We start from the raw sequence: 21,308 nt of genomic DNA, 5'->3' as shown, positions 1-21,308 counted from the left end.
AAGCACTGTACTGTCACTGCACTGTAACCAACATGAGATGGAAACCCAGAGGGTCAGGTAACAGAGAGCAAAAAATGTCTGTAGGTGGTGGACATGGATTCCAGGTGCAAAGGTTACTGGAGGAGATTAACAGCAGTGCGTGACGCTCACACACTGGGCAGTACAGTGGCCCGACAGAGGATTTCAGCCACAGTGTTGCAGCGGGTTGGTGGAGTAAAAAGAAGCAGAGGAAGGAAAAGTGCAGTGATGTGCAAAATCCCGAGAAGAGAACAAGATCCTGAAAAGGAGCTCTAATTGGCCTAAGCATCCAGGTGGGCCACATGAAAGAGGGACAGTCACCGTGACAAAGCTTTAAGAGTTTTTTCCCATACAAAAGTGTGTCCAATACAAGGAGGGTTCGTGCACGTGAGTGGGGTTTTTTGTGCAAATATAGCCACATACTAAAGTTTTTCCATCATTGAACCCTGCTGGTTAAATATCCAGGCATAGTATTTCCTGAGTGTTCTTGTTGGGGGTGGAGGGGTTGGATGCGGTGGTGGATAGAGGATGCCCAGTTGGCCGCTTATCTCTATCATGCAGACGCTTGGCCCACGGTCTTCCATCACTTCGCTTCCTTGTTAACAGGCTGCACGGTAATCGGAGAGCCATGTGACTCAACAGTAGCCCCTTCTCCCCTCGCCACCTGGAGGTTGGAAAAAAAGGCCACTTCGACTTGTTTGATGTTTTTGGAATAAGATGCATTTACCTCGGTGCAAGATGCTGAGACAAATGTTCTGCCATTAATCAGCAGGATGGAGAGGATTGATTTTAGGAGACACGCAGGTGAATCTCATTTCCTTCTTGGCTTAATCCAACATTTCAATTTACTCTCGCTTTCATCCACCAAGTCAAAAAGTAATAGATTTTTATGTAATAAATAATTCACATGACTGTGATTAAACCTCCAGCCATTCTGGTGCTTTTGAGACGAGGTGCTGGGCGCGGCGTGCTTTTTAATACTCTGATGGTGACAACGGGGCTCTGAGAGTTGACCGTCTCTGTTTCTGCCAGGACATTAATCACTGTCACACTCCTCTCTTTCTGCTTCAGTCTCAAGCAGACCCTCCTGCCCCCACCGAGAGCCACTTCTATCGCCATAGTAACCAAAGCTAACCCGACTCAGCAGTGCTGTAGAGGTAGTGTGGCACAAAAATGTGTTTATGATTGAACACTTAAAGCCAGGGGGGGCAGAGCGTAGACGCGTCGTGCTTTCTGTTCCACTTTGTTGACTTGCCCGTCAGACTTGTCATTGGCCAAAGACAGCAACCTTTGTTCAATGTTCAGCTTCAAATAAGGATCGTGGTCACAATCTGAAGTGCCTGCACTCGCAGTACTTACTGTTTCGCTCATTTCAGGCCTGTGCTTGTATATGTTCTCAGTGTTCAGCACCTGTTAGCTAATGAGTCCTTAATTAAGGCTACAGTCTTGCAGCACTATTCCCCTGTCAGCCTCATATCCAGAATTGAGCGTATACAGCTCGCACGCAGCATGAATCACAAATCAGCCACTTTGGCGGAGAAAAAGAACAAATTCCGGTCTGCCTGTTGGCTTAAAACCAAGAGATTTCTGGCAAGAGCCACACAAAAAGGTCAAAAGACATGGCAGAATAATTTCTCCTGAAAGTCTGTCAGGTTAAGCTGGAGTATTGCTGAGTGCTCATTGCTACGCAGGTCAAATAGACAGGGAAAAAAACAAAAGAAAACAGACGCAGACAATGAATAATAGCCTGATCGGATTCTCCCTGAAAAAGCTGAAATGTTTTGACACCTCAGATGTGAAATAGGTCTATAGCTGCCACACAAAATAAGTGTATATGCTCTCTGTTGTTGCTTCCCTTTGTCAGAACCGTGCTGCGTCTTGCAAAAGTACACGTCTATATATGCTGATTTTCTGGAGAAGGCTGACAGCAGGCGTGGATTGTTTTGGATTGAGAAGAAGAATAACGCAGCTGTGAAGATTAGGTAACAAAAGGGTTTTTTTTGTGGATTTCACTGTGGTACCTGAGGAGATAAGTAATTATTCAACACGCATGCCTCTTGTTATCTGGTCAGGGCAGCGATAATACAAACTGCATAAAACATTTAGATGGGGAAATGTGAACTTGTCACACTAAAGGGAAATCAGAAAAAAACAAAGGGCGAACAGCGTGACAAAGTAGACATCAAAAAGCAACAAAAAACACCATGTGGGATCTCTGTGTCAGTGCACTTCAGCGCATTTGATCTTACTGGAGCTATACTTGGCTTTGGAGTTGTCGACCTGGCATTATCCACTAGTTCAAAGCAGCAAAGCAGAGCCCAGCTGATATAGGATTATTAAGACTGATACCGATATTTGGCAGTTTAAAAATCTGATATTCAAATATATTGGCTGATATGTTTTTTTTCTTTTAGACACACAAGACATAAACTTTCACGTGTAGTTATTTATGTACCTGTTTGTGCTCTTCCTGGCTCGATCAGCTGGTTGTTGTGTTTGTGGCATTCCTAGCATGTGTTACCAGCTGGGAAGCTGCAGCGTGCTCTCCCATGGACATACAATGTTAACACTCTGTCCCTATTTACTTTTTATATAGATATGCTGCGATGATATCACCAGTATGTCAATTGGTTATTCATAATGTTCCCACCTTTCTGTAAAATGTTATTTCCTTTTATGAAAAGAAAAACACATTCGAAATTCCCAGGGAGGAGTTTCCTCTACGTCCTCTCTTTTGTCCTTCTAAAGCTGTTGCTACAAGTGAAAAGTTGTGCTTTTGTTTCCACTGTCCTCTATTCTTTGTTCTGGAAATTATTTGAAATGTTTCAGGTATTTGTGGGAGGAAAGATTGGGTGCTTACACGGCACGTAACATCATGGCAGCCTAATATTAACCATATTTTCACTGTTCCTGTACAATAATAAGGACTTTTTCAACCTTCATACATCATAGACTCATAAAAATGATGACAACTATCCCACAGCGCTCTCAGGATCCCAGGACAACTCTGTCATTCTCTACTCTCCACTTGCATTAGATTTCAAGCCATTATCTGGAAGAAGGACAACGCCACTGAATCGTATTTAGTGCTGCAAAATCATTAGGCTCATGCTGCACATCGCATCCTGACATGTGGTTGTCCAATTATACATGCTACGTGAATGTGGGGATGTGGGTAACAGTATAATCGGAGAGCAGCTGCCCGCTTTCACTAACTGCTGCTGATTTTCTAGCCATTACTGCAAATGTACACAACAGAAGCCGACACGCATATGTTCGGACACAAACACATGGATACTCAAACAAACAAACAGGCGCGCTCACAAACGCCAGATTGCTGACCGGCAGAGATGCATGTGCTGCGCTTTCTAATGAGCCAGTTCTACAACCTATCAGAGGCTGCTGATAAAAATCTAAAATACTGCAAACGAATGTCAAGTAAACACATCAGGAATTCTCAGCAGCTTTATCTGATAGTCTCCAAAGCGCCTGGTACTATTGAAGTCACATACTGAATAATGGCAGCTTCTTAGCATGCCAAATAGTCTCAAACAAAAACAAATAATGTATATCGTCATTCCATTTCCTGTCAGCGTGTAAATAAAAAGCTAGATGAGTAGTGCATGAGTTGCCTCTGCATATCAGTTTAAGCCTTGTTTGCACTGCCTTCTTCAAACCTATTACTTCACAGAGAAAGGAGTTTAGATCTCACCGTATGACTCCATTTGGAGAGATATAATCATTTTACAGGGTAAAAATGAGCCTTAGTCTATTAGGAGAGGTTTCTAAAAGCTGCACACAATGGGTCTTTTTGAAGCAAAATACCTGAAGCCCTGAGATCCCTGAGAGGAATGTTGACGACTCGAAAGCAAAAGTATGAGTTTGATGAAGCCACTTAACAATATCTGAACACTTTATACAGCCAAGTGTAGTTTTTATAGACTCCTAGTCGTATAATCTAATGTTTAAAGTGTATGAATGAAAAATACCAGCACTTCTGTCGACCTCAACGTGATTTATTTATGCTTTGTGCATTCAAGCTTAGGTCAGGTTACAGAGAACCAATTTCCATTGTATTTATATTTTGCTCCACATACCTGAATTTCTATACGGCAAAACGTAGCAATCCAGATGCTTCCATAGAGGAATGAAAATACATATTATCATGCTCAGGCTTTGCTTTTTTACCAGATCTCGGTTCAAAGAAACACCTACAGGAAAGCGCGCAGCAACTTTTCAGACAGTGCTCTTCAACGCCTACATGGAAACAAACAAGTGAAGGGGCTGTTGAGAAAGAATGGCGTTCATTCACTGCAGTAAAGTCACCTTGTAAGGCAGCTGAATTCTCGCACGATTCGATAGATCGCGATCATGAGAGCTGCGGTTCAATCAACAACATAAAGGGAAGTGCTCGCCTTCTTCTCCTGGGTGTTTAAATAGATAGATGGTTCATCCAGTCACTTGACAAATGTCTTTTGGAAATGAAGATGATGTCAGTTATACACAGTTTTGTTTTTGTTGCATAGACCTGGAATCACAAACGTCTTTCTGAAGCCCCTCAGACTGCGACAGGTTTTACTTCTTTACACCTTTTGTGTAATTCGCCGATCTTATTCGATGACGTTTTGGTATGTGGTGTTAATCAAATGTCTCGTGCAATAATGTGCTAATTATTTAATGAAAAATGCTGCTCGTTTTCCAAACAGCTTACATGTAACCTATTTGGAAAACTGGTAACAACTTCCTAGCTGGTTCAGTGGCACGTCAGGTTACCAGTGAAGTAGAGACCTGCCATCTGTTGATTTAACAATATGCTTTCTGCATTGTATTAAAAAAGTCCAAATCCACTCTGAGTAATGCCAGATAAACTCAGACATTCAAAACAAGTGCTCTTACATACTCAATACCATCTGGAAGGTTTAAGCAATGGTAAATGTTAAATGTTCTTATTTAGCGCATTTCTACGATGAGCACTCAAAGTGTTTTATACAACTTGTTCATTCACCCAATCACACCCGTTCTCACAAGCACTTTTCTAGGTTTTCAGTGCTACCGAACTAACATTCACACTCCGATGAATGCATTGGAAAGCAACCTGGGGTTAGTATCTTGCCCAAGGATTTTTGCCATGCAGACTGGTGCAGACTTCCAGTTAGCACATGACCTGCTCTACTACCTGAGCTACAGCCACCCCATCAAATCAAACTACTTGCTTCAGCCAAAGGAATTCAGAAAGGAAATCATTGCCGTCTGATGCCCTGTTCTAAGTTTGTTTGTTTGTTTCAGTTTTTGAAGGTCAGCTTTTGTCCTTAAATCAAAGGTTATAACAGAGGCGGAAATGTGTACAGGTTTCAAAGCAAAAGCAAAATTGTGATTTATGATTTCTTGAACTATTTCATGCGGACTGACTTGACTTGCAGGAGGAGGCTTGGGGCTTGGGGTTTTTGCAGAGGTACAGCATCCTGTTCTTTCTTCTTTGCAGCTATGGCAAAAATCAAAGGTAAATATATGTGATTTTACCTTTGAACAATGGCCAGATCTGTTAATGATTTGTCGCTCAACTATGCTTCCTCTGAGAGCAAAGAGAGGAGATCCTTAAATTACTTTTCCAAATTACAACATTTTCCTTTTTTTTTACAGAAAAACACCCCAAAACAAACACAAAAATCTAATATATTCTATCTAGAAACTGCAGAAACAATCTCTTTGACTTGGAAGATTCAAGAAACTTCCACTATAAAAGACCTCTCCAGTGTCTTTAGAGTGAAAACAGACAACCTGAGAGCCCATCCATCTCACAGAGCCAGTGGTTCACAGTAGTATTAAAGCGGTGGAATGGGAACAATGTTCCCACCGTCCCCACAAAGGGCTCAACACCCATCTTCCAAATCAGTCCTCTGGGTCACACCAAGCCTTGAATGAGCTCCCTTCCTAAAGCTTCTGGGGGTTTGAGCCGTGCATCCAGAGCATCAATGGAAATAGTGTTCCTCCCCCTCACAATAGTCAAATCAACTGTGGGAGTACTTTCTCCTCCTCTCGCTCCCCTTTTATTCCGGCTTTGCTCAGACCTTGCCGAGGCTGAACGGAGGAGGGATGGGAGAGAAAAGGCACATGCCTTCACGTCCGCTTCGCATGCACACAAAGAGAAAAATCAAATTGCTCAGACATGCACACATGCGCGTATGAGCGCACGCTCGCTCACGACGCGCGTTCTCGCACACCTCGTCTAATGGCCAAGATGGGTAACAATGAGAACGTGTGGAAAAAGACAGAAATCCCAGAATATTCTCATGTTGGGAAGAATGCACATCCAGTTTAAAAGCTGCCCTCCAAATGAGGAACAGAGTGCAAGTTTGAGAGTCACCTTTATTCAAATCACACCTGTTATTAATTGTTTTTTTTATTATTAAATAATTATTAATTTTTATTAACCAATTAATCCTTTTCATCTGGAAATTCTTAGAAAATGTGGAGGCTGTTCATCACTAGCTCCCCAAGACCAAAGTTTAAATGTTTCAGCCAACAAGCTAAGCAGCAAATTCTCACATATGGAAAATAAGAAAAGAATAATCTCTTGCATGCTAATTTTAAACTCCAATAATCATTTAAAGCTTCAAAAAAATCAAGTTTCCCCTCCTGCTTGACAGGCTTTCCATTTTTATCTCTATTCTCCTTGTTTGTAAATAGCAGAGGAGGAAACAATGATGATAACGTTCCGCAGACAAATTGAGACTGTTGGGTCGCATCAAGCTTTAATTAGCAGGGTTGCAGACAGGGGGCAGAGACGTTGCTGCCGTACCGGATTTCACAGACAACGAGGTTGTCTGTCAATGCAGAGAAAGGCCAGGTTACAAACAGCCAGACAGCGTGAGTGAAGGCCACGCCAAGTACACTCTGCATTCAGAAACAATGAGATCTGGGGAGGCTGAGGGGACCCAGACAGACACTGTGGAATTATTCATTTCCACCCACCAGCTCAGACCGCTCGGCCTCCCTCTGCTGACGGCTCAAACTGTCTGCTTATTGCAAGTACACGTTCCTCCTCAAACCGAGTCTGTCATTAACAAAAGACTGAGCTAAAAAAAATCAGATGCAGATTCTCATCAGGGTGCTGCTGCGGCGGTGAGGCAAAGTGCATCTGTCAAGCTGCAGTTTGTTTCTGACAGTAAAATTGGCCACAAAACACTCACATCAACCTCAAAAAAAAGACAAAAAAAAGCAAGAAACAAGCCTGAGCCAAAATTTGAATGTTTCTCTAAGTTGTCACATAGCTGAGGAATGATTTCATTTTGAATAAAATGAGGCTCGGGACCTCAATCGAGCCTCGGTGTGTGTCTCTGTGTGTGTGAATGGAAAATGGCAACATTTATGTCAGCACTGTGGGACAACATAATCACATTCAGGTGACTAGGCAGCAGAGCTCTGTATTCTCAGTATAAAGACCACGGTGAGTATTGAGGCGAGGGCTGCCACCTCAAATCATAGTGTCTGACGCTGTTATTTCAAATCTGGCGTTATATTAACATAACAGAGAGCAACAGACACTCCAATGTGGCTGCAGTGTTCTGAATATACAGAGCCACTTTAAGGCAGCATCTCTCCATGTGTCTCTTCACACTCCTTGAAATATCTTAACAAAAAAAATGAAGAAAGAAAGAAAGAAAACAGCACGTCTTTTGGACCCTCTCTCTGCTTTTGGACAGCTTTGTTTTTCCTCAGTGCACCCTGACCTGATTACCATGTGAATCCTGCTCCAGAAGGCCACTTTAAAACTGTAAAAAATCTCTTTTCTTTACTTCCACATAGCAAGGACACGCACATACACACACAAAGGGGTGCAAAATAAGGACCAACAGGCAGAATTGTGCACCCCTGCAAACCACTCATTACTTTGTAACCATAAAGGCATCCTTCCTGAAAGTGCAGAGATGGGTTTTTGGTTTTGGGGGTGTTTTTATTTTTGTTGGAACTCTCAAGTCAGGGTTCCAAAAAGACATAAGATGATAGAGTGCATAAATGAAGTGAGGTGTGGTTCACACGGGTGGCAGCAGATGTCCTGGACAGCTTGTTTGGCGTGCATGAAAAGTCAAACAGCTGAATGACAGACTAACAGCAGAGATATCGCTCTGTGAAAGCTGTCAGTTTCCACTCTCTACCTTGGTTTCTTGGATGGTGAAAACCTACACCTTGAAATGACAAAACAGTCTGTCAACAGCAAGAGTTATTGTTATTTTTATCCCTCAAGCTCCTTTTCCATCTTTATACAACTGGAGCTATATGAAGGGTAACTGCGCGAGGAAAGTGGCATCAAACCCGACACAATCACACTTCTTATCTGTATCCGTCTGTTATCGCTTTAGACGAGACGTGCTCACGGCAACACTCGCGCACCTGCGATGGTCAGACCATATTGAGCGTTTCATCCTCGTCAGGCGGAGGAGAGGACAGATCAAGTTCTCCGGGCATTAAACTTTCATATCTGTTCACCGCATCTCAAATGATGCCCGACAACAGAAATATCTCACTTGGCCCCGTCTAAATATGCATCATTAAAAATCTGATGAAAAGGCCGCCAGCTCGTCTATTCCACACCTATCATATTTGGTAATGGAAATGAATTATTTATGTCGCCATTAGATGCCATGGAGATACATGACCCCTGGATAACATTGGGAAAACAAAACACTTCCACACGCTGTAGCTACATGGAAAATGAGAAAGAAGGGGAAAGTGAACGTAGAGTAGTTCTAAGAGGATAGCTGGAGGGGGATAGGTCGCAGGGAGGTTAGTTTGGGATTTTTTTTGGATCTCTTTCTGCTTGGCAGGTCTGATTCTGCCCCACCAGGACCTGTCAAGAGCCCTCATAAATTCATCAAAGATGAAAACCTACTTTCCATTTGAATGGAGTGACCCAGGATACTAAAAACAGCTCTCCAAATAACAAAAGCGTTAATGATCCATATGACAAGCATCTGGGCCTAACAAAACCTGTCAAATGGATGAATATCAATCAAAAGATGAGGGAGATATGGTAGTTTCACACATATTGATGAATGAACAAAATAAAAGCAATAGTTATGCCAATGTGGGGTACGGGGGGGTTGGTGATCAGATGAGATGAAATAAGATGATGTGGCAAATTTATTCATCCCATATCTGGGAAATTCTTTTGTTACGGCAGTTTAAGTGATCAATTATAACTGGATTGTGATGGGGCTGCTCCTTGTTATTCCACAGAAAGGGAAGTGGGAAATTACCACTATGAAGCTGTCTTTAGTGGATTACTAATTGTAGCTAATTGCAGATATTAAATATGTTTTTTTCTTGTCTGTTGTATGGGAAAAAAACAAGCTGCATTAAAAAAGGATTATATCATCACCTTTGCCAAAACTCACACCAGCCATGGTGCATATTTGAGTGTTAATGAATAATACATTAATTTACAATGCTGAAGAAACTGAACAACTGGGGCTCAATAAAAACATAAAAAAAAGCTACAGATGAATAGAGTGCAGCACCACAAAAGCTTCCAAGAGCCCAGTGATGATAGTCGCTGTTGCAGGAAAATAGCTTTCAGTTGAATAAGCTGTTTGATTAATTTGGTCGGGGGGGTTGGGGGGGGGGGGGGGGGGGGATATAAGATTTAATATTTTAAGCCTTAAAAATTCCAGCCGCTAAATTTCTCTGAAAACTGTTCTCAGTGAACTGTCTCCAGATAAAAGTTTGTGCGTAAGCTTTTGGCATTTGATCGACTGATTAAAACAAAAAGAAAAAACAATCAAGTAATACTTCATGAAAGTCTCTTTGCGTGCTCATTTGACCAAACTTGTGTGCGTGCAGATTGTCTGTAACTCTACAGCAGACGTTACCTGGCAAGGTGTCGCCACAGCTGTACAGTGCCGCTCAACACTGCCCTCTGTTGCTCTGCTACAACACGGTCCGCTTTGGAGCTCTTGACAAATCATTTCAGGATAATCAACTCAAATTTACGCAAAATGAAATTGACCTATTTCTTTTATAATAGGGTATCTCTTTGTTCGAAATCCACAGCCTCAGGCGCTTTTTCCTGGACAGCTTTACAATTTAAACTATTACAAATCTGAAGTGTCTTTATCGGGGAGAAATGGAGAAGCTATTCATCCAAGTGACAAGCTCATGAATATTTTCTGAGTGTTCTCGTGCAGAATTAGCCTCACTAACGTTTCCTGGGATTGGGAAAGAACAAAACACCCGAAACGTTGTGCGCAAGGCTGCTCAACCCGTGCGTAAAAGCTGTTAATCTGTTATCGGAAGTGATGAGCAATGAGGTCATTATTGGCCGTCTTTAAGTCAGACAATAAAATTCACTTGCATAGTCGGAAAGAAAAGACAGGGTGGTCGATTTTACACTAAACTTCTGAACCGCCAAATTGGGTTACCGCGCACACAAATATTTAAAAAGAGAAATGCCGACCAGGCGCACAATCTCCCAAAAAATGCACTTTCCTTCCCAAGCATATCTCCTAACAACGGGAACAAGTTTCCCAACAAGGTTGCTTTTTAAGTCCACGTCTTGCCTCTTACCGGGACTACAGGACAGCGTGCAGCACAAAGTAAGTTTGAGGCAGTGCTAATGTGGCAGGCACAGCCAGCTCCTGCAGCCCACAAATGCGCCTCTGATCCTGGGATGAAACGTGAGTGGAAAGTAAAACTGGCGAGACATAAAGGAGCAGCTCTGAATAACACGCTATATCAACGGACAAATCACTTCGCCTCAAGCAGTTAAAGTGGGAAAAAGAGGATATCCGCAAAGTGTCTGACATTTAGGATAAAAACACAGCCCCACCGCTCAAACCCCGCTCTGATAGAAAAATGGTCCAGAGAGAAACGGACCCCACAGCATGGCTGAATAAAGCTTTCGAGTAGCCAATCCATTAGTGATGGAGGGTCCCTTATTTATTTTATCTGTGCAGGTCAGCTAAGCTGCAGCAGGCTATTGTGCTGATTTGCCTTTAATATGAAAAAAAAATCAAACACCTCAGTCAAAGTCGAACTGCAATCCATTTCGTAAATCTGAAGCGGGATACAAGCTGGAAACTGGTGCACAACACACCCAAAAAGTGCTTTGTATTAGTCCTCCCAGGTATTTTGCAGTGGAAAAGAAGGGAAAAGTGGTTTTTCTTTTACCTTGTAAGATGTTTGTATTCCCTAAGTTGATGAGAATGCCAGGTAGAGATAAGGAGAGAATCACAGTCGCAGTTTTTAAGCTGTGGAGCCAGAATAGAGACGGGTTCTAGTCTTGTTTCCTCAGCCGCTGCGCGTTCCTCTCCGAGAGACCTGCAGCCGACAACTGCGCTCTCTCTTCTTTACCATCGGACGATACCACCGGGTTGGGGGAGAGCGGGGAGGAGTGGAGGATTGGGGGTGGTGAGGAGGGTGGGGGGGAGTAAGAGGCCGATTTGCAAGCGCAATCGGGAGGAACATACGCACGGACACCCCGGAGAGCAAGAAGAGTGTCACAACACTGCCTATGTCCAGTGCAGAAACAGCCGCACCGAGTTAAGAAAAGACCAAAGGGATTTTCTGGGAAAGGTTTGCCCTACGTGCTGTTGTCTGGGATGCAACAGCAGCCTACCTGCCGTCGGGGTAACCGGGCAATAAAGGTCCACTGGGAATGCGAGTGTTTCCCTGCTTTGGAAGTAAACAGCGAAGCTTAAACAGGGAACACAAGTTATGGTTATACACTTTTCTGTTTTGTTACTACTCTAGTCTATTTACATTCCACAAGCCTAAAATTTACAGGAAATTCTTAACTATGTCTTAGGCCAATTACAATGGCAACAACCAATACATGCAAGTAAAACCAAACAAACAAAACTTTTCAATTTGTTTACTACTGAATTTCAAGATGGCGATAAGGATAACATCAGAGCAAGTCAAAGTCCATTCTAAAAACACTGTCATTCTATGCTGTAGATGTGTTTTCTTTAGTGTCAAAAAAGACTTGATGGGCACAGCCGAAAGAAACATTTGTTTATAGAGCATCACTGCTCTATTCTATTCTATTCTATTCTACTCTTCACTGACGTATATGGATTAAACTGGGTGTTTGATTGGCCCCTTTTTTTTATCGTTATACAGTGTGTTATCACTGTACGCAATTTTCTACAATTCTCCACATCTATTCTGTTCTATTATATTTTATTCTATTCACCTTGCGCCAAACGTTGCTTAAATCAGATGTTGTTGAGCACATTTCATCAAGCCAATTTTTCTTCAGGAGTGGAAGTCCAATTGATAAAGAGCTAATTAAGATCCTTTCAATCACAAGCCAATTTACTAATTAGCCCCTCGTGTAATTAATTGTCCTTCAGTATGTCTGCATTAGTCCGATAAAAACAAAACCACGTAGACTACAGTTCTTACACTCGGTGCTAACCTGTGTGTGTGTGTGTGTGTTTGTGTTGGGGGGTGGGGGTAGCAGCTGCAATAGCTCCCCCGTGACTTTTGCTGCCTCCCCCGCTCAGGACTACATTTCCCAATAACCCTTGCGCCATGCTCAAGAATCCGTGGAAAAGCGAATGCGCCTGCGTATCCAGACGTGGCAACGGCATCATGGCCTCTTGGAATCGCTACGGGAGTCGGATGAGAGAGGCGAAAATGTTAACGTTGGTGTTGCTGGTGAGTCACACGAACCTCTTGTGTGTTTCATTTAAAGTGCGTCGCTGTGCTCCGGTTTGTGCCATCCCTCAATACAGAAGAGAAATTATTTTTTAAAAATAAATCTAAATCGCTCCTCCTCTCCGCGGCTTCTAGCCTGTCCGTGCAGGAGGTGCAGGAGGGAAGTTGACAGCCCTTGACTGAACTTGGTGCCCAGATTTAAGCAGCTAGTAATAATAATAAGGGGGCACTGCGGTGTGTGTGGCGCAGGTATTATCACTGGATTTATTTATGTAGCTGCCCGCACTCAGCGGCGTCTGGCCGGCGGTCGCATGTGCACACACGGGGTCCCTCCCATGTTTCTAAACCGTAAACCGTCCGGTAAAGTCCGGACAACCGGGGCTCCTCAGATAGCTTAGCTTTCTGTCACAGCTTATGCTGCACATGCCGCTTTTGGTGCACTCACCGGGCGTGTTAGACTTACACTCCACGGTCGCAGCTCAGCTGCCCATTCATTTTCACTCTTAAGTGGAACTGAAAGTTGCAAACTGAAGTGACTTGCACAGTGCTGGTCTGGCTGTTGACCACTGACTGGCAGTTGGGGAGCATGCAGCTCAAGTGCGCTTTGGAAGCAGGACAGTAGGCTGTGCAGTCTCCCTCCGTGTGGCGTGACGTGTCACAAATTGTTCACGTGCCCTAATTTAATTGTATCAAACAGCAAATATGCTGACTCTTGTGCACTATAATTTAGGATAAGAAAACTCGTGATTCTAACTTGGTCCTGCTCGGTAAAATGAGAGATCATGGGGAAAATTGCCTGTGAATTTGTCACAGAACTCAATACCTTCACAGAGCAGAGATGCCAAACTCATTTTACATTTTGGGCCACGTACAGCCCACTTTGATCTTAAGTGGGCCAGACCTGTGAAACTCCTCTGTCTGTCAGTGTGAAGAAGTTTAGCTACACATTTAATCCCCGAGATATTTTAACATAAGGAAAGGAAGAACTTTCAGCAGTACATCTCAGTTTTTCCTACATGATAAAAAAAAATGCTGTGGTAAGAACTAAGTCTGTAAAATTACAGAATAAGTGATCTTAGCTTAATGTGCAGACTGTCCTTCTATTATAAAACAGAGAATTTGTGTTGTGTTCATTGACAGATTGTCCTCTTCCTCCCACTGTCAGCCCATTGTAAAAGTCACAGGTTTCTATTGTTGACAGTGGAAGAACAGGACATTGCTGTCATTTAATTGTTTGTCTATTAATTATTCACTTTGGTGTAGCATGAATGGAGGAGCTCAGTAGAAAAAGCTGTAAAACATAGGAAACTACAGTTAAAAGTCTAAAAATGTACCCCCTCCTTCACATTTTCCAAAGCTGTCCAGTGGGCCAGATTGGAATCTTTAGCGGACTGATTCTGGCCCCAGGACTTTATGTTTGACACCCCTAGCATAGCATAAGTGAATCTTTGGTGTTTCCATGCGATTAATGATCTTAAATAAGCATTAACAGTAAGGACAGCCCTCCTATGTAGGTGTTCCTGGAGTCACACAGAGCTTTATGTCTGTGAAGTTTGCTGGGACACTCACGTGTGGAGCCCAAGGACAAATGAAGATTCTTCGCTCTGTAGACATAATTACATCCAAAACACACAACAGGGACACAGCTTCTAAAATGTTAGACTAAACAAAAGTGTGTTAAGATGTCAGATGTGCTGCTGTAACTGCTTAAACATTTATAACTTCAGGAAAAATCTACACTGATCTGCTCCAGTTGATTTTCATCTTGCAGAGAGATGATAAATGGAGGACAATAGCTCCCCGGAACTCTGGGAAGATATCTTAAATTAAATATAAGCCTGCAAAGTGTACCATAATAAAGAAGGTAAAGTGTGCGAGCACCCTTTAAACAGGTAATCAGTTCATTGTCTCAGCTCTAAAAAGCGAGCTAGCTCTGTAATGTAGAGCGACATTCGTGCCACGTTAGACCACGGTTACTGATGCAGACCTTTTCCTGCTCTGCTTCCTGTTGTGAAGCAGCCTTTCGCACACAAGGGTGGTGATTGGGTGTGTGTGTGTGTGCGTGCGTGCAGTACGCTCTGTATATATGCATTTGACAGTGATACTTTGTGACACGTTGGCACCGTGCCACAGCTCTTGGGAGTAAATAGTGACTGTGCTGTTCAAGCGCTTACACTCTGCTGTAATTTTACAGCATTTACATCCACAGCAGAAACATGGAGTCAATTTATTCAGCTGGTGTTAATTATTAAAACAGGACAAAAATCAAATTTCTTCAATTTCGACCTCTTCCAGCCCAATTTAAACTCCTTGAGTCTACTGGACCTCATCAGAACCGGCAGATTTCAGTATATTCGGCCTGATAAGTGCTTTATGACGGCAGGTGAATCCAGCAGCAGCTTTGAAGGCTCCATCATCTGCCGGTAGAAGCAGACCAAGCTAGATGCCGGGCATCAAAACTGATATGTGATATCATGAAAGGAAATGTGCAATTTATTGCTCAGGATGTTGGAGTTATTCCACAGTAGTTCCTGTGCTATGAGCCACTGGGATTTTCTCTTGGCTCTTGATAAAGCCTCTTTGGGTGTTAGGTAGCACTGTCGGGTGTTTGTAGGTGATTCTGTATGGGAGGTGATAAACCACTGCAGCAGTTAGAGGCCAGCTGTCTGGGTGGTAAAGGCCTGCCTGTCAAAACAATTTAATCCAAACACCCTTCTCTCTCTCTCTCACACACACACACCCACCCACCCACACACACACACCCCATATACACAATTAACTATCTGGATTGCTTGCCCATGGCTGGTAACTTTAAAATTATGTCTCCTTGTCAATGACACACTTTTTTTTTTTTCAGGCCAGAAAAATCAATGTGTGGCCCTACCTTCTTTCACTGACATTTCGTTTACACATTTACAGAAATAGCAGCGTTAGCAGTAGCCATGGGGATGGAGGGGACTTTATTGATGTGTTCCCTGAAACATATCTTTGTGGTATTTGCAGTGTTGAACATGTATTTTAGACATTAATTATATCCACACACTGTCATAACCACACTCTGAGTGCCATTAGCGATTGCTTGGTAAATTAATATATGTCGTAATACTTTACATGTTATTTCTGATTGCTGTTTATCTGAAGGAGATGGCCTCCTGGCAGTTTTTACTTGCAATAAAAAAATGTGTACTCTTAAACTTAATAAAACACTAAAAATTGTGTCTTTCGTGTGTTTTGAGCATGATAAATAATCGCTTGGTCCTGGGTGGAAAAAGGAAAAGACTAAATCTATCATGTGTAGAGTCTTTAAGACATTTCTCATAGGTCCTAAAAAGAGTTGGACAATGATGAAGAGGAGTTTGGGAAGCTCCTTCCAGCTATAGCCTTTTTAGGTCGTCAGTATTTGTGGGAGGTTTTAATTGAACGGCCTTCCTGAGGACATGACGCAATATCTGGGTTAGTTTGAAGTCAGCACTGTGGATTGACCATTTGAAAACCTTTTATTTTTTTCCCACCATTCTGTTGTTGATTGGATTTGGTTCATTCTCTTGTTGCGTCACCAAACCTCTCCTAAGCTTCAGGGCATGGAAAAGGGCTCTGACATACTTCTGTAACTTTATTGAAACGGTTTAGCTTACATTGTTCTCTAAATAACTGCATCTCACCCTCAGGTAGAAAAGCCTAATGCCTTCCTAATATAAGGATTATGCATTTTGCTGTAGGTTCAACATTTGCGTCATTGTCCCAGAAGTGTTGTAGAGCGTCCACTTGGCCTTTGCTACACTTGTGATATGGCATGTGTTTCTTATGTTTGGAAGTATCTGTTGGTGTTTTGCTGTTAGTCTGGTTCTTTTTTAACCTGCTTTCTGTATTTCATGGTGTCCTCTTGGTGTGATCTGTGCTGGTGCCCCCTCAGAAAGAGACGGAGAGTAGCAAGAAATCTGGTTTCCCCTATTTGCTATCAGTTTATGTTAATGTGTAAATTGTTTCTTATTTCTTTGGTAAAATGTGTTTGCCTATAATTTTAAATCACATGAAGATTGGCTTAAATTTTAGGAGTAATCAGTATAGAAATCCTGGTCATTCTAAAGGTTCACATCTACATGACTGCATTTAGTCATCAGTTATTAATATCTATGTGTCCTCCACTTCTCACCTTCAGCTTGTTCTAGCAGATGGCTGCCCTCCTGAGCCTGGTTCTGCCGGAGGTTTCTTCCTGTTAAAAGGGAGTTTTTCCTTTCCACTGTCACCCAGTGCCTGCTCACAGGGGGTCATCTGATTGTTGGGGTTCTCTGTGCATTATCGTGGGGGCTTTACCTTACAATATAAGACAGCTGTTGTTGTGATTTGATGCTATACAAAATAAAATGAATTCATATTTGACTCTTTGTAAAAGATTTCTGCTAAAATGTTTGGTTAGTACCAGAAAAGCATTCATGCTTTATTTCACAGCACTGGCTCAGCAGTGTGTTAGTAGGCCAAACTTCTCTCGTGACGTCTGTCAGTGATAGCTGAAATGTGATAGTTGCAAAAGCAGTTAATTGATTGCTCCTCTGCTCATTTGAAAGCTAAGAGGCCTCTAAATCAGCACTCTGTGTGTGTGTGTGTGTGTATGTGTGTTATCAGATGCTAAATAGCTTCCTTTACAATCAGCCAGTCCGCACACACCAACTACACCTGAATGGCTCATTAGTCATAGGAAACTCAAGGCAAGTGCTTGACAAACACTGGTGTGATTTGTGCTGATTCAGTACTGCCCCTAGAACTGGATGCCATTTATTAAGCAGATTTGTCAGAGCAGATGGAGGGTGTGGGCTCGCAGGCAGGGGCTAGGGCTCCTGCTGCTTGGTGTGCACCACATTTTTCTGCGGTGACGTGATGGGATATACCTTTTATGGCAGAGGAGGAAGGTAGTTGTATAACCTACTAATGGATTTCCTCTGCCTTCTGAGGCATAATCAGGGTTGTAATTAGTGACGATGAACGCATTTCAGGTAGATTACCTTCATGAGAATGGATGTTTCACATTTGTACGTGTTTAAGTGATTGCGCCCTTTTTGGTTTTGAGCTTGGATTTGATATGTTTTTTCTTTTTGTTTCACTTTTCTTCAGCTTGTCTTTTTTTGCTACAGTCCCAGCAGGAGAAACGGAGGTTGGAGATCACAGCACATTATTGCAACGGTTACTTTAAAGATGGGAAGCAGGTCTGCGATAACTGACAAATCTGTTGCCATGTAAATGCACAGAATTCCTGTTAACTACTTGCATCCAGAGTCCTCGTTTATTTGAAACAGGAATTAAAATAGTGACATAGTTGCAGCAGGAATGTGATTTAACTGCAAAATGACAATGGCGCTGGCCAGTCCCCTATTGAAAAGACTTTGTCATCAATATGAGTCAGTGTGCAATGTATTGTCTGTGTTGATAAATTAGTTGGCAATTGGGTGCAAACCATTGCCAATTAGGGCTGTGCGATATGACCAAAATCTCATATCCCGATATAAGAATTCTATCATCCGATAACGATATAAATCACAAAAATGTAACATTTTCTGTAAATTATGTGAATCTCGGGCAGCTGGACTTGCGGGAAGTGTTTCCAGCTGCGCGTCATGTAGCTGGAGTCGAGTGTTTTAACCGATGCATGAAACGATACATTTTTAGACATACAGTGGGGCAAAAAAGTATTTAGTCAGCCACCGATTGTGCAAGTTCCCCCACTTAAAATGATGACAGAGGTCAGTAATTTGCACCAGAGGTACACTTCAACTGTGAGAGACAGAATGTGAAAAAAAAAATCCATGAATCCACATGGTAGGATTTGTAAAGAATTTATTCGTAAATCAGGGTGGAAAATAAGTATTTGGTCAATAACAAAAATACAACTCAATACTTTGTAACATAACCTTTGTTGGCAATAACAGAGGTCAAACGTTTACTATAGGTCTTTACCAGGTTTGCACACACAGTAGCTGGTATTTTGGCCCATTCCTCCATGCAGATCTTCTCGAGAGCAGTGATGTTTTGGGGCTGTTGCCGAGCAACACGGACTTTCAACTCCCGCCACAGATTTTCTATGGGGTTGAGGTCTGGAGACTGGCTAGGCCACTCCAGGACTTTCAAATGCTTCTTACGGAGCCACTCCTTTGTTGCCCGGGCGGTGTGTTTTGGATCATTGTCATGTTGGAAGACCCAGCCTCGTTTCATCTTCAAAGTTCTCACTGATGGAAGGAGGTTTTGGCTCAAAATCTCACCATACATGGCCCCATTCATTCTGTCCTTAACACGGATCAGTCGTCCTGTCCCCTTGGCAGAAAAACAGCCCCATAGCATGATGTTTCCACCCCCATGCTTCACAGTAGGTATGGTGTTCTTGGGATGCAACTCAGTATTCTTCTTCCTCCAAACACGACGAGTTGAGTTTATACCAAAAAGTTCTACTTTGGTTTCATCTGACCACATGACATTCTCCCAATCCTCTGCTGTATCATCCATGTGCTCTCTGGCAAACTTCAGACGGGCCTGGACATGCACTGGCTTCAGCAGCGGAACACGTCTGGCACTGCGGGATTTGATTCCCTGCCGTTGTAGTGTGTTACTGATGGTGACCTTTGTTACTTTGGTCCCAGCTCTCTGCAGGTCATTCACCAGGTCCCCCCGTGTGGTTCTGGGTTCTTTGCTCACCGTTCTCATGATCATTTTGACCCCACGGGATGAGATCTTGTGTGGAGCCCCAGATCGAGGGAGATTATCAGTGGTCTTGTATGTCTTCCATTTTCTGATGATTGCTCCCACAGTTGATTTTTTTCACACCATTCATGGATTTTTTTTTTTTCACATTCTGTCTCTCACAGTTGAAGTGTACCTCTGGTGCAAATTACTGACCTCTGTCATCATTTTAAGTGGGGGAACTTGCACAATCGGTGGCTGACTAAATACTTTTTTGCCCCACTGTAAGTTGTAAAGGCCGCTGTTTTCTTTGTGAGTATTTATTACACGGCGTGCTGCGGGGAGAAGCCTGTTCTAACGTTTGAGTCTAAGGTCTATTTTTTTAGCACCTGGCGGCTCTTTTTTACTTCTCATCCGTAAATAATCTGCTCTTTCACGTGATTCAGTTTATTTTGAAAAGTCAGAACAGGATCTTGAGCTTTATTGTGAAAGGTTTATATGGAACATAAACAAGCGGACACGCGATGCTGTTACCGTCGTTGTTGCTAACCACAACGCACAACCACAACGCATAAAAACAGGCACTTGTCCGTCCGTAGTGTGGTTATATTAAATATAAGAGAAAGAGAGAACTTTAAGAAATTAATATAGCCACTACAGTGACCATCAAAACGATGAAAAAATATTGCCGTAAACAGTTTATTTTGCGACACCACGAAACAAACGATAGCATAAAATGAAACGATAGACGTTTTTATATCGTCATCCGATATATATCGTCATATCGAACAGCCCTATTGCCAGTCTTTCTGAGATTGCAGTCAGTCTGAGTTGGACTGTGATTAGAGATTTAGAGACCAATTTCCTCCCGCCAGGTGACCTGTGAAGTCACCTTGCAACTTGGTCACTGCAACAACTTTCAAGAGTATCAATGCAATCGCTGAGCAACTGTCAGATTTTCATAGCTACAAGGCAGTTGCTGTCCTATTTAAACTCAAGTGCAACTGAGCCACTAGTGTTATAAGTCTGACGAAATTGTTGGCGGGTTGTTATCAGCTTCCAAAAGGTTGATTCTGTTCATCTTGATGCGGCGTTTTCAATGTGAGAAACGTTTTGTCACTAATCCAAGTGACTTCTTTAGCCTCAGCTCACTGCAGGTTTCCCCAACCGTATAAACAGTACATTTGCACAGTAAACTGAAACCAGCCCATTGAATAAACAATGGGCTGTGAGGTCAGTTCCTTGATCATTAATATGCAAATTGTCAAATGTTTCTCCCTTTGAAAACGCTGCGTCCAGATGCATGATTGAACAAGCATCAAGACGTTATTATTAGGTGATATCAGCTTATCCCAGACATATTATTTTAGGTTCTATGCACGTTCCGTATCAGATAAACAAAACGAAAACAGTTTGGCAATAAATCCTTTGTAATATTTAGGGAGTTGTTTTTTAAAAGCTGCGGCTTTTAGTGCTGTCAGATTATATTGTGTCTCCAGATTGTGTTTGCCAAAATCAAATTGATAATAAAGGTAATTATTTCTCTTGAGTTGACTCACCAAGTGGAATTAGGGGCAATTTACCTCTGTAGAGTACAGAGGTAAAACAAAAGAAGCTTGTTTTTCTTTTCCTGCTCTATGTTCCTCGTTCTCATTTAGCATTCCCAGTGGAGTCTGATACCTGTGAAAAATGAGTGCTGCTCCCCTTGTATCTAATCTCTATTCATCTGCTTTGTACCAATGAGGTTGTCCACCTGTAGAGGGTGGCGATAATGGGGAAATGCAATGTTGGGAAGGTGCGAACACAACACAATTATAATGGCTCTCACAGCGATGGTAGGTGAGCAGAGCTTTTGGAGCTGTTGTTGTGGTACACAGCTTGGTGGTTGCTAGCCACTAGTGGGATTTCTGTTTATTGGTTATACTGCTGATGGGTCACTCGAACAAAGATGTCCTTAGGTTGAG

General features: G+C 42.5%; 2 protein-coding genes across 6 annotated transcripts in view; one reads left to right on the top strand and one right to left on the bottom strand.

Annotated features, from left to right (window-relative positions):
* The window catches only part of sema5ba (sema domain, seven thrombospondin repeats (type 1 and type 1-like), transmembrane domain (TM) and short cytoplasmic domain, (semaphorin) 5Ba), a 183,800-nt gene extending 172,430 nt beyond the window's left edge, over positions 1 to 11,370 (bottom strand). For all 5 annotated transcript variants that reach the window (XR_005696243.1, XM_040034790.1, XM_040034792.1 and 2 more), the window contains exon 1: positions 11,185 to 11,370. The gene's annotated coding sequence lies outside the window, so the exon portion shown is untranslated. The remainder of the gene's footprint in view (positions 1 to 11,184) is intronic.
* Positions 11,371 to 12,537: 1,167 nt separating this feature from the next.
* Positions 12,538 to 21,308, top strand: part of pdia5 (protein disulfide isomerase family A, member 5) — an 80,707-nt gene continuing 71,936 nt past the window's right edge. Inside the window, exon 1 of the mRNA XM_040034789.1 lies at positions 12,538 to 12,678. Within this exon, the coding sequence (XP_039890723.1) occupies positions 12,553 to 12,678 (126 nt within the window). The 5' untranslated portion in view covers positions 12,538 to 12,552. The remainder of the gene's footprint in view (positions 12,679 to 21,308) is intronic.

Source organism: Simochromis diagramma, unplaced genomic scaffold (genome assembly GCF_900408965.1).
Source record: "Simochromis diagramma unplaced genomic scaffold, fSimDia1.1 OVJJ01000091.1, whole genome shotgun sequence".
In the NCBI taxonomy this organism is placed as follows: domain Eukaryota; kingdom Metazoa; phylum Chordata; class Actinopteri; order Cichliformes; family Cichlidae; genus Simochromis; species Simochromis diagramma.
This window is presented reverse-complemented; position numbering and strand designations above follow the sequence as displayed.